The following is a 13,487-nucleotide window of genomic DNA, read 5'->3' as shown; positions in this document are numbered from 1 at the left end:
TTGCAGGCTGCAATGGAGTGGAATGCGCCCTGAGCTCCATTGACCCAACACTGATCTGTCGCGTAGGTTCCCATTATGAGTCTACTCCCACACCATGTGACACCCGTCGGCCTCATCTGGGTTTTCCGGCTAACTAGCAGCACGTCATCTCCGCCCTACAGCAGGGACGATTATGGCAACTGGGCGCATGACATACATGACTCCTCAGGGGAATCGTGGTCGGTCAGATGTCATCCTTGGCCTCACACACGCAAAGACAACAGACGCAGACTATAGTTCAATAAGGTGTATTGAAGTAACTGCATTATAGATAATAACCCATGTATTGCAAGAACTAGGATGATAAAGCACAATAGAAGTAAAATTGTAGCAAGGAGAGTAAAACACAAAAATAATCCTACCATACTGCCGCTAATAGTTATATAGATATGTGTATATCTATCTCCTACCTATGCTATGTTAGAGCACAGAGTGTTAACCTTTATTCACCCGTCAGGTTTCCCCCTGGGAAGACAATCCCTCATACCTGAACAAGTGGCCTGTAGTCTCAGAAGATACCGTTCCCATGGGGGCCAGGGATTCGGCATTCTAAGCCAACAGCTGTGGCGAGGCAATCAGTGGTCATCTGGCTGGAATCTCCCTCTAACGTGTACGGCCAAGGAACTGTTTTTAGAATAAAACAAACTAATGTTCTAAGAAAGACCCCTACGTAAGAGTGTGTATGTTTCTGTGAATATTGGAGAAAGTGTACAGCGTTTGCCGGCAATCCTATCTTACTGCAGCCTTGAGGAAAGCACAGAGTGAAAGAAATGTGTTTGCTAAGAATGTAGTGCTGTCCTAGGCGACAAGAACAACTAGGTAGAGGTAAATAAAACAATCACTGCAAATGCGGCTTGCTTAATAAAATATAACTGGGCTAAGGTGCACAGCTGCAGGTCTAGTTAGCTCAAATAGCAAGTATAAAACTATGGCTAAAATAGCTATACAACAGGCCCTCTTGGGAAGTCTAAGAGCCTGAGCCAGGGCAGGACACAGCAAGCTTAGTGGGATTGCAGGCTGCAATGGAGTGGAATGTGTCCTAAGGACAACTGACCCCACAAAAGAGAGTGTATGAGTAACGTAAAACCACAACAATGCAAACGACGAGCTTGCCATGATAGGCCATTGTCTCCTGGTTTTAAAGTCCACCCATAACCGAGGTGCTTGGCCCTTCGCCCTTGGAGAAGGAAGGGAAGAGATTCCTAGTGTGGCTGCAAACTTAAATGTTTTGCTCCTCATCAGTGGGTGCCGTGGATGTGGTGAGGGCCTGGGGGACTGCCTAGACTTGCCCAAAGGGGCTACCTGGCCTAGACTGGTGTTAGTATTGCCATTTTGTAAACTGGATTTATTATCTTTTTTGTAGGCACATAGAACAAACAAAAGAAAAGCATTGCACACAGTACATTAACATATGTAATCAGCTGCACAAGTGAGACATCCTAATCTTGGTAATCTTAAAGCTTGGTACTCATAAAAAGAAAGAAAAATCAGACTACCTGGCTAGGTGGTGTGGCTTAGTAAGGACACTGGTTAGACACAGAGTCAACCCAGCTCCGGCCTTCACCTGACGAACATGAGGGTAACCACTCACCCAATCAAAAGGGAGATCACTGACTGTGTTGGGCACTTTGTGTGTTTGACAGATGATAGGAGGCGTAAGGACGAGATGTCTATGGTCCTATTCATGCAGCTCCTAAGCCAAGGTTTCAGATGAGCATCCCGAAGCAGCTGTGCTTGCATGGTTACAGATATGCACTCCCAAACAACTGTGGAGGCAGGGTTACACATTCGCTTTCTCGTGCAGCTGTGCAGGCAGGGTTACAGATGTGCACTGTCATGCAGCTGTACAGATAGGGTTACAGCTGAGCATCCTCATGCAGCTGTGCATTTAGGGTTACAGATGAGCATCCTCATGCAGCTGTGCAGATAGGGTTACAGATGTGCACTGTCATGCAGCTGTGCAGATAGGGTTACAGATGAGCATCCTCATGCAGCTGTGCAGATAGGGTTACAGATGAACCTCCTCATGCAACTGTGCACATAGGGTTACAGATGAGCATCCCCACGCAGCTGTGCAGATGGGGTTACAGATGAGCATCCTCATGCAGGTGTGCAGATAGGGTTACCACGCAGCTGTGCAGATAGGGTTACAGATGAGCATCCTCATGCAGCTGTGCAGATGGGGTTACAGATCAGCATCCTCATGCAGGTGTGCAGATAGGGTTACCACGCAGCTGTGCAGATAGGGTTACAGATGAGCATCCTCATGCAGCTATGCAGATAGGGTTACCATGCAGCTAGGGTTACAGATAAGCATCCCCACGCAGCTGTGCAGTTAGCTGTGCAGTTAGGGTTACAGGTGAGCATCCCCACGCAGCTGTGCAGGTAGGGTTACAGATGAGCATCCCCACGCAGATGTACAGTTAGGATTACAGAGGAGCATCCTCACGCAGCTGTGCAGTTGGGATTACAGATGAGCATCCTCATGCAGCTGTGCAGTTAGGGTTACAGATGAGCATCCCCACACAGCTGTGCAGATAGGGTTACAGATGAACATCCCCACGCAGCAGTGCAGGTTGGGTTACAGATGAACATCCCCACGCAGCAGTGCAGGTTGGGTTACAGATGAACATCCCCACGCAGGTGTGCAGCTAGGGTTAAGGATGAGCATCCTCACGCAGCTGTGCAGCTAGGGTTACACATTAGCATCCCCACGCAGGTGTGCAGATAGGGTTACAGATGAGCATCCCCACACAGCTGTGCAGTTAGGGTTACAGACGAGCATCCACACGCAGCTGTGCAGTTAGGGTTACAGATGAGCATCCTCACGCAGGTGTGCAGATAGGGTTACAGATGAGCATCCCCACGCAGCTGTGCAGATAGGGTTACAGATGAGCATCCCCACGCAGCTGTGCAGTTAGGGTTACAGATGAGCATCCCCACGCAGGTGTGCAGTTAGGGTTACAGATGAGCATCCTCACGCAGGTGTGCAGGTGTGGTTAGAGAGGAGCACCCTCATGCAGCTGTGCAGATAGGGTTACAGATGAGCATCCTCATGCAGCTATGAAGATAGGATTACCATGCAGCTGTGCAGATATGGTTACAGATGAACATCCTCATGCAGCTGTGCAGATAGGGTTACAGATGAACATCCCCACGCAGCTGTGCAGTTAGGGTTACACATTAGCATCCTCACGCAGCTGTGCAGTTAGGGTTCCAGATGAGCATCCCCACGCAGCTGTGCAGTTAGGGTTACACATTAGCATCCTCATGCAGCTGTGCAGATAGGGTTACAGATGAGCATCCTCATGCAGCTGTGCAGATAGGGTTACAGATGAGCATCCTCATGCAGCTGTGCAGATAGGGTTACAGATGAACTTCCCCACGCAGCTGTGCACTTAGGGTTAAGGATGAGCATCCTCACGCAGCTGTGCAGATGGGGTTACAGATGAGCATCCCCACGCAGCTGTGCAGTTAGGGTTACAGATGAGCATCCTCACGCAGCTGTGCAGATGGGGTTACAGATAAGCATCCTCATGCAGCTGTGCAGGTTGGGTTCCAGATGAGCATCCCCACGCAGCTGTGCAGTTAGGGTTACACATTAGCATCCTCATGCAGCTGTGCAGATAGGGTTACAGATGAGCATCCTCACGCAGCTGTGCAGATAGGGTTACAGATGAGCATCCTCATGCAGCTGTGCAGTTAGGGTTAAGGATGAGCATCCTCACGCAGCTGTGCAGATGGGGTTACAGATGAGCATCCTCACGCAGCTGTGCAGATGGGGTTACAGATAAGCATCCCCACGCAGCTGTGCAGTTAGGGTTACACATGAGCATCCCCACGCAGGTGTGCAGTTAGGGTTACACATTAGCATCCTCACGCAGGTGTGCAGATAGGGTTACAGATGAGCATCCTCACGCAGCTGTGCAGATGGGGTTACAGATGAGCATCCCCACGCAGCTGTGCAGTTAGGGTTACAGATGAGCATCCCCACGCAGCTGTGCAGTTAGGGTTACACATTAGCATCCTCACGCAGGTGTGGTTAGAAAGGAGCACCCTCATGCAGCTGTGCAGATAGGGTTACAGATGAGCATCCTCATGCAGCTATGAAGATAGGATTACCATGCAGCTGTGCAGATGGGGTTACAGATGAACATCCCCACGCAGCTGTGCAGTTAGGGTTAAGGATGAGCATCCTCACGCAGCTGTGCAGATGGGGTTACAGATAAGCATCCTCACGCAGCTGTGCAGATAGGGTTACAGATGAGCATCCCCACGCAGCTGTGCAGTTAGGGTTACAGATGAGCATCCTCATGCAGCTATGAAGATAGGATTACCATGCAGCTGTGCAGGTAGGGTTACAGATGAACATCCCCACGCAGCTGTGCAGTTAGGGTTAAGGATGAGCATCCTCACACAGCTGTGCAGATGGGGTTACAGATAAGCATCCTCACGCAGCTGTGCAGATGGGGTTACAGATAAGCATCCTCACGCAGCTGTGCAGATGGGGTTACAGATAAGCATCCCCACGCAGCTGTGCAGTTAGGGTTACAGATGAACATCCCCACGCAGCTGTGCAGTTAGGGTTACAGATGAGCATCCTCATGCAGCTATGAAGATAGGATTACCATGCAGCTGTGCAGATGGGGTTACAGATGAACATCCCCACGCAGCTGTGCAGTTAGGGTTACACATTAGCATCCTCACGCAGCTGTGCAGTTAGGGTTCCAGATGAGCATCCCCACGCAGCTGTGCAGTTAGGGTTAAGGATGAGCATCCTCACGCAGCTGTGCAGATGGGGTTACAGATAAGCATCCTCACGCAGCTGTGCAGTTAGGGTTACAGATGAGCATCCTCATGCAGCTGTGCAGATAGGGTTACAGATGAGCATCCCCACGCAGCTGTGCAGTTAGGGTTACAGATGAGCATCCCCACGCAGCTGTGCAGTTAGGGTTACAGATGAGCATCCCCACGCAGCTGTGCAGTTAGGGTTACAGATGAGCATCCCCACGCAGCTGTGCAGTTAGGGTTACAGATGAGCATCCCCACGCAGCTGTGCAGTTAGGGTTACAGATGAGCATCCTCATGCAGCTGTGCATGCATAGTTAGATATGCACCCCCAAACAGCCGGTGCAGCAAATCCTTGCCACCAGTGTCATCCTGCAGCGCTGGAAGTCCTTCCTATATGCAGGATCCTGCAGGTGGTGTGAACTGCCACCCATTTATGGGGTTCAGGACTTATTTTTCAGACTTTAAACTTAAGCAAGACAGGGAAAGTCTGAAAAGGGAGAAAAGAGGAGGAAGAGGAATGCAGGAAAACAGTGACAAAATGCACAGTCCTTGAGAGAGCCAATAGATATCACCTTCCTAAGGGCTTGCCAATGCTTTTTGCCACTACTGCTCCGCGTCGGAAAAAGGAAAAGAAAATAAAGGTTTGTTTACCCCTGCAGAACAGCAGTGGCAAAAACAAACAAAAAAGTGTCCGCCTGCATACATGCGCATGTCACTGCACATGCTCAGCTATTTGTGCTAAAGCAACAGCAATTATTTTTCTATTTTGTATGTTTACTCTACAGTTCCAAGATGGTGGACATGAAACTAAATATTCAAGTAAAAGAAACAATATGCACAAAAACAGATTAAACAGAAAAGAGCAGCATAGTTTTACATTTTAGCTGCCGAGCATGCCAACCAAAAAAACAAAAAATTAACATGACGCTCAGGGGTGTAGAGAGATTGGAGGGGGGGAGCAAAGGAGACCCCGAGTACAGAAGTCAACCTTGGAGCAGGGGCAGGGAGTACTGGGAAGCAACAGAGACGTTTTTGGGGGTGGGGTGAGTTAAAAATAAATAAAAAAATAAGGACAGGTGGGGGAAACAATGGTCGAGCTTTGAAGAGCGTGGAGGGAAATATGACTGGGGAGCAGCACAAATAAATGAAAAAGAAACAAGAAGTTCCCAGAATGTAAACAGTGGAAGGATACAAATAATCCAGTAAACGGGATGGTACAGAACTTCAGGTCTAGGGAGGGGCACACACAAGAAGAGGAAGGAAAGCTGCTGAATAATAAGCGAGCACATGAGACTGATCAGCAGGCTGACGAATGGTAGGTCATGAACAGGCACAATGCACTGTAAGGTTCAATATTGTCCAGAGTAAGTCTCGACAACAGAATACTAAAAGCTACCTGTAAGCTCGGCCTAAAAAAGGGTAAAAAAGGAGCTGCAAGAGCGAGACAGAGACAGGAATGTAGGGTGATGGATGAGTGAGACTGCACCAAAACAAGGTGTACTTGGTGTTCAGTAACCTCGCCATTCAGGAGGGCAGAGGCAAATTCCTAAATAAAACTACTCCCCTCTCCTCATTACTTGTTTTATCCTTCAAATCAAGCACTAACCCTTGATTTTTACATCTGGAAAGGACAAAGAAATCTGCCAGCTTGCCCTGCAAGAAATGTGCAAACTCAATATGAACCAGCCAGTGATATTTTGGGCACCATGCCTTCTTATCTCTACATAGTGTTGGTAAGACTTGTGAGTGCAAGGCTGGGTGTGACAGAACATCAACCACTTTTAGTTCTTACACAGTGAAGAATGAAGGTAGACTTCTAAAAGCAGGGCACAACATAGAACACTCACTGGTAACATTGCTTGCTTGACACAAGCTGTTTGGATCAGTGCAACTTACTAACACACATGTGAAAAAGCCAATACGTTTGCACGTTACATGATCTGAGTGTTCCCTCCCTTCGTAGAAGCCCTCAGGACTCTTACCTCTTCACATCCCCGTGGATCAGGCTTGGCTGGTTCAAGTGCAGAAACTGGATGGCACGGGCTACTCCCAGCATGATGGCCAGCCGCTGACTCCAGGAAAGCGGTTTAACACGGCCCTGCAATGAGACATGGATAGAGATGTTTACCATGCATGATGCAAAGCACGCTTGAGTGGAAATACCAATGCATGCTTGATGGAAAGCACGCTTGAGAGGAAATACCAATGCAAGCATGATGGAAAGCACACTTGAAAGGAATTACCAATGCATGCATGATGGGAAGCACTCTTTAGTGGAATTACCAATGGCTGTGTGATGGGAAGCACGCTTGAGTGGAATTACCAATGGCTGTGTGATGGGAAGCACGCTTGAGTGGAATTACCAATGTATGATGATGAAAGCACGCTTGAGTGGAATTGCCAATGGCTGTGTGATGCGAAGCACGCTTGAGTGGAACTGCTGATGCACGCATGATGGGATGCATGCTCGAGTGGAATTGCAAATGGCTGTGTGATGAGATGCACGCTTGAGTGGAATTGCCGATGCATGCATGGTGGGATGCACGCTTGAGTGGAATTACCAGTGGCTGTGTGATGCGAAGCACACTTGAGTGGAATTGCCGATGCACGCATGAGTGGAATCGCTGATGCATGCATGATGGGATGCACGCTTGAGCCCACCTCCTCACACCCCTATTTTGATTTTTCTTCATAGTTTCCATAGGAGTCCGGGGAGTAACCAATCCTTGTGGCACTCGCACTACATCCTATAAATCTAATGTCATGCACATGCATCGACAGACCCAGAGCTTTGGAATGAGATTGTTGATGACTTTACTGTCAACACCAATGTTGTTCTGCTAGGATCAGCAAAATTAATCAGCAGAGATAGTGGTTTGTGCAGTTTCTAACCATCTGCAAATTGCATTCCTAAGGGATACCTCTGCCCAGGTGAACCTCTTCAATAAAGTATTGTCAGACTGCAGACTGCAGACTGGACCCAGAACTTTGTTGATATTTTAAGGTGGATACTGGGCAGCACCGGAGTGGAGCTTTCCATAGGTATCTTCGCCAGAAGACGACGACAGCATCAGACCCCTTCCTCGGTGTACCACAGACACTAGCAACGGGGAGTTTTTCAGTACTTTACATGGTTCTAAGTCTCCGCCCAAATGACATGTTTTTACTGAGGTCGCAGTAATGCTGCTGCACTCCAGCTCTAACTGTTATGCAAAGTGGACAAAAGCAAATGTTGGGGAGGCACTCCCGGGTCCCTGCATGTGGACCTGTTGCCAGAGGCACAACTTTATCAGGTACCCCCAAAAGGCACACTAAGGCCATCTGGAACCAGGAAATCCAGGTCTTCCTCAAACTCCATCAGAAAAAAAGACAAAGCAGGCACTCCTGAAGACTTTCCTGCTAATGCCAAAGATACCTCCCGTCACGTCAAGTCATCTTATCCAAAACACTCTTCGAGTCGACACCAGCACCCCTGAAACAGTACTGGCTAGCAATCTTTAGATTCAGCGCACAGACTGCTGGGCTCCCTCACAAAGGACAGGTCTCCCACAAAAGCTACGCAGCAACAACTTACTTGGGACAGCACCGTCGGCCAGGAGATGCCACGCTAGGTGCTCAGACTGCTCACGCCAAAGCCATCAACAGCAAGACCAATAGAATATCTGCTCTTATCTAGATCACATCACAATGCTCACAAAAGAACTATGTAGCCAACTCTGACAAAGTCTGACCTGCAAGGAAATAAACCAATGGCAATCGCCCTCGGACGCTTCCCTGAGGAGGCGACAGCAAATTAGAAGTAACAGATACCCGACTAAGACAAGCGTGATTTAAGGTCATAATTGTGGCTGTGCCTTTCAGTCCACTGAAGCATACAAACATCACAAATCCACCTGCTTACATTGTCGAACCATGCAACAGCAACTCAACAACTTGTCTACCTTGTAAAGTCTTGCTACTTGCCTTTCGCAAACGCTGGTGTCTTGGGTTATGAAACGCCTTCTCCACTTCCTTTTCTCTCTCATCACATTCCCCAACCCTCCAAACCTGAACTTCATTTCTATCCCACCAATCCTTGGCGAGTATCCGTGCTCAACAAGGAACTGGGCTTCCATTCTCGAACAGAGCTTATCCACCCAATCCCCCAATACTTTGACAAAACGTTATTCCTTCTCCTGGCGCCATCTCCTGCAGGGATGTTCTTCTAGCGCTGTGTATTTCACGATTTTTTAACAGTTTGTTTTTATTTCATCCATATATTCATTAAAAAAAATATATGGAAAGTGCAAAATTAAAATTAAAAAATATGACAAGCCCCACTGAAACAGTTGTAGAAAAACTTAAGCCCAGGAGAGACGTCCTTCCAATGAACTCTGGTTAGGCTTTGCTTCAGGGATGTGGAGATATGGCTGAGCTCCTTCAATGTCTGCAGCACTCCACGTGGAAGCTCACACCAATCCAACACCACACTCAGCATCTTTCCATCTTACGGTGGCACCAGTGGTTTACAAACTAAGCCTCTGCAAGGAAGAAGGTGGCAGCCGCAGCTCTGCCCTTTTTTGGAGAATGCCCTGTGTTCCGGCAGATTACCCCCTGCCCTCCTGTCTTCACTTCCGCGGACGCCTGATTCTTTGCTAACTTTTCATTCAGTGCATTATCTTCCTGGCTATGCTTTCTTTCCTATCTGCTGGCAGCTGGAAATGTAGGCAGAAGTGACATCAGAGTCATCTGTTCTTTTAGGACCCAGTGGGTGACTTCCAAGGGTGATGCTGCAGCGGCTCGCGAATGCATCCGCTGTGACACTGGGTGGCGTCCCACTCAAGAGTACTATCAAAGTCCAAGTTTCATTCGGCTGCATGGGACACTCTAGATGAACTCTCTGCTGGGATGGGAGCAACCACTCAACAAGTGTCCCAAAGGAAAGCACAGAGGACTCCCCTGCAGATTCCATATCCTTGCCTATTGTGGTTGAACTGTATTACACGAGAGTAACATCTCTGGTAGCGCTTCGACAAAACCTCTTCATGTGTGTAAATGCAAGGCAAAGGTAAAGCAGAGCACTGAAAAAAGGAGTGACAGCCGTAAATAAATGAAAATTGATGTATTGACAATCTACGTCTTTCCGTACATATGCACATATCGCAAGTAATGAGACGGGTTTCCCTTGTCTGGACTAAAATCAAGAGATCATCATGCACAAACATGCAGACACCTACCTGGCAGTGAAGCCTGTCCTCCAAGGAGCCACTGGGCAGGAAGATGTACACGAGGCAGTAGACGTCATTCTCCACACAGTACCCTGCCAGGTCGATGATGTTGGGGTGTCGGAGCCTGAAAGACCAGAAGGGGAATAAGGTGAGACGAGGACAAGGACAGATCAGCCTCACCTCCACGTTGGCTCCAATACTAACCGCGCCTAGAATGTGCCACATATTCCTCTTGGTCCTTAAATGACACGTGCTCTCACAAGCCAGTGGACTGGTGCACAATTCATCAGGCTGAGCTGCTGATGTCTAAATCTGAATCAGCGACTTGCCCATTAAGCAAAGACGATTGAAGAAGGTGCAGACCATGTCGTGCTACCGTACCTCTGCTATTATGATGTACAACTAAACTGCAGGTACGTCATAGAAGGGTCATATTGTTTATAAGCTCAAAAAGGATCAGGGATGTTCTGGCTTCCCCCGGTGTCACTGTGGCTGCAACAGAAATGGCATTATTAACAACTGATGTCCACATGGCACCAAGGTGGTCACTGGGACAACTTGGTACGTATGCAGTATCGCTTCAGCGCAAGCATGCCAGGCAACGGAGAACGCACGGGGGAAGGGAAAGAGTTGGTGAGTTACTGGAAGGGGGGTGGGCTTCTGAGACCACTTAACACACTTCTAGTATCCTGGGCGAGTGGGATCTCTGCCATCTCCAAAATGTTCCTTCACTGTAGGCAGATGACCTAATGAGTTCCTGCTCAGTGGGATGGGGTGGTGCCCGTGGCCGCTCAGAACACGCCATCAATGTGCCATTCTGGTAGTCACAAACGAGTGACTCCGTCGACGATGCTGCCAATTACTCCGCTATCCCTGCAGCGCACACTGTGCATTACTGAAGTGAAGGTCAATGAGGTCTGCAGCCGCTGGAGAAGGCAGCAGAGACTGGAGACAGGCAGTGGGAGCAGGGCTGTGCAGAGGCCACCATGATGAGACGGGGGCTGCCCCCCTCGCCTTTCTCATCTGTGCCCAGCAGTGTGGCACACACTTCCAGTGGGCCTGGCACATTGTTTGGGGCAGTGACTGGGCTTGACCACATGTAAGGTCTGTGACTCCAAGTTCCTCTCTCTTTCCACCAAAGCACATAGGAGTCCAGGCTAGGAGGTAATGCGGTTTGAAACGTTTATTCACACTTCCAGGGTGAGATGCAGCAGGTGCTCAACTTACTGATACAGGAGCAGGGATCATCCACCCCTTTTACCTAATATTTGGGGTGCCCTGTATAAGGCAGCAAGATATGTAACCAGCACATACCACCTCCACAGCTGTGCTACTGCAGGGTTATCAAGGCACACTATTACTAAACGTGTTTTCCACCATGGAATAAGTTAATTCCCTGCCACACACCATGTAACTGCCATACACCACCCTTTGCGCGATCGGGGTCTGTGAGTCGAGTGCGGACACGAGAGATGGGAAGGCTGCTCGGCTTCAAGTCTAGTATGGCTCAGATAAACCTATAACTGGGTCCCACATTAGCACCCACACACTCCGCCTCCGCTGCTCACGACTCTAGAGAGGATAGTGGAACCCAGGAAAGAAACACCGCGGAGCCCTAGTGGTGAAGAATAAGCGAGATGGGTGGTGAAGACATGGGGGTGGGGGGGGGAAATCAGGGTGGGGATGCCTACAGGATGAATGTCTTGTCTAGTGTGTGGCTCCCTTTTCCTCACTCCAGAGTGCTTTTCTCCCCAGACACCCCTACAAGGTTTCCCCTCCCTTTTCAGCACCTTACCAGGGAGTGTCACATTGTACTCCTATGCCTCACCCACTAGCTTCCTCTCCTCTCCTCTCCCTGTGCCCTGCTCACAGACTCTCAATACTGGTCATGCTTTCTGCGGGTTTCTCCTTCTCTCCAAGCCTCACACAGACAGCTGCAGCTTTCACCACATGCTTTACCCACAATTTCTTCTCTGTTCTCCCAACGCTTCACAAAGGTTTTTGAATCTTCTCCCCAGACTTACCCAGATAGTTTCTCAACCTCCGTGAGAAAGCTCTGCTTCACAGTGCTCCACTCCAGCTCTGCGTCCTGCATGAGAACAACACACAGACACCCTCTATTTAGACCAACACAAGCCAGTTGTAGATTCATTCTTTCAATATTTATTTATTTTCAATCAGAAGTAGCTCGCATTTGTTTTGTTTAAAAGTCAATTTGGTGTTCTAATTCTTTTTTCATAACATTTAAAAAACCTCTTAGTACAAAGTAAACAAATGATTGTGCACAATACATATCTGCTCTATGTAGGAATCCTAAGGGTTGCCACAGCAGTGAACAACAGTGGCATGGCTGCTCTCGTATTAGAAACAGAAGAGGTCACAAACTATTGCGCCAAAGCAGGGGAAAGCCCAACAGGCCATCTATGAATCAAACGCATTAGATCTGGGATCCAGAACGCTGCACCCTTTGGTTTGCTGAGGCCCGACTGGCAGACATTTAGTTCTTCCACTAAGGATAATAGATTGAGAATGATGCTTGCTTATATTCAATGATGTTTAGGAGGGTGTTTCATCCTTTCATTATGAATTTGGATTCACAATGATGCTCCAGTGAGAATAATTCCTCTGCTCTGGATTCGGAATTCTGAGTGATGTCACCTTCTGTTCAAGGATGCCTGGGAGGGTGTTTATTGTTCCAATATGTATAGGTAAGAACCCTCTTTTTGGAATGGTTACCCCCACGTTTTGCCTGATGTCAGTGTGTTTTGACTGTGTTCACTGGGATCCTGCTAACCAGGACCCAAGTGATTGTGCTCTCCTCTCCCTCTGAATGTGGTCCTCCCTAACTTTTTACACCCCACAATTGGCATACTGGTGCCCCAATACAAGTTCCTAGTATATGGCACCTAGGTGCCAAGGGCATTGGGGTACCAGGAGTTCCCAATAGGCTTCAGCATGTATTATGCCACCCATGGGAGCACATGCAAACTATGTCTCCAGGCCTGTCATTGTAGCCTGCGTCAAAAGGTGCATGCACCCTTTCACTACAGGTCACTGCACCAGGTCACTATAAGTCACCCCTATGGTAGGCCCTCCGAGCCCAGAGGGCAGGGTGCAAGTACCTGTGTGTAAGGGAACCCCTGCATGAGGTGCTCCCACGAACTCCAGCTCCAATGAACATGGTGAAATGTCTGTAGAATCAGTGTGATGAGATGACCAGCTATGTAGAATTAGTCCTCCCTGCAAATGGGGCTAGGGAGTTACTGCTTCATGTTGTGATTGGTATTTAATCGCGAAATACCTCAATAACCCCTTTTTTTTTTTTTTAATACTCACTGTTAAACAAAGATCACCTCAATCTAAAATAGTTTAGATTATCAATTCTCTGTCAATATTCCAGAAGTTGAGCTCTATAGCTATAATTTGATCAATCAATCAATCAGGGGGGCT

At 48.3% G+C, this 13,487-nt stretch overlaps 1 protein-coding gene across 2 annotated transcripts in view; it reads right to left on the bottom strand.

The window, feature by feature from the left end:
* IRAK1 (interleukin 1 receptor associated kinase 1) overlaps nt 1-13,487 on the bottom strand; it is a 194,119-nt gene that overhangs the window by 53,067 nt on the left and 127,565 nt on the right. For both annotated transcript variants that reach the window (XM_069209461.1, XM_069209462.1), the window contains 3 exons: nt 12,062-12,126; nt 10,047-10,161; nt 6,813-6,928 (listed from right to left, as the gene is read on the bottom strand). In XM_069209461.1, coding sequence (XP_069065562.1) covers nt 6,813-6,928; nt 10,047-10,161; nt 12,062-12,126 — 296 coding nt within the window. The remainder of the gene's footprint in view (nt 1-6,812; nt 6,929-10,046; nt 10,162-12,061; nt 12,127-13,487) is intronic.

Source organism: Pleurodeles waltl, chromosome 10 (assembly GCF_031143425.1).
Source record: "Pleurodeles waltl isolate 20211129_DDA chromosome 10, aPleWal1.hap1.20221129, whole genome shotgun sequence".
NCBI classification, from domain to species: Eukaryota; Metazoa; Chordata; class Amphibia; order Caudata; family Salamandridae; genus Pleurodeles; species Pleurodeles waltl.
Note: the sequence above shows the minus strand (reverse complement) of the source record. Positions and strands in the feature narration are given on the sequence as shown.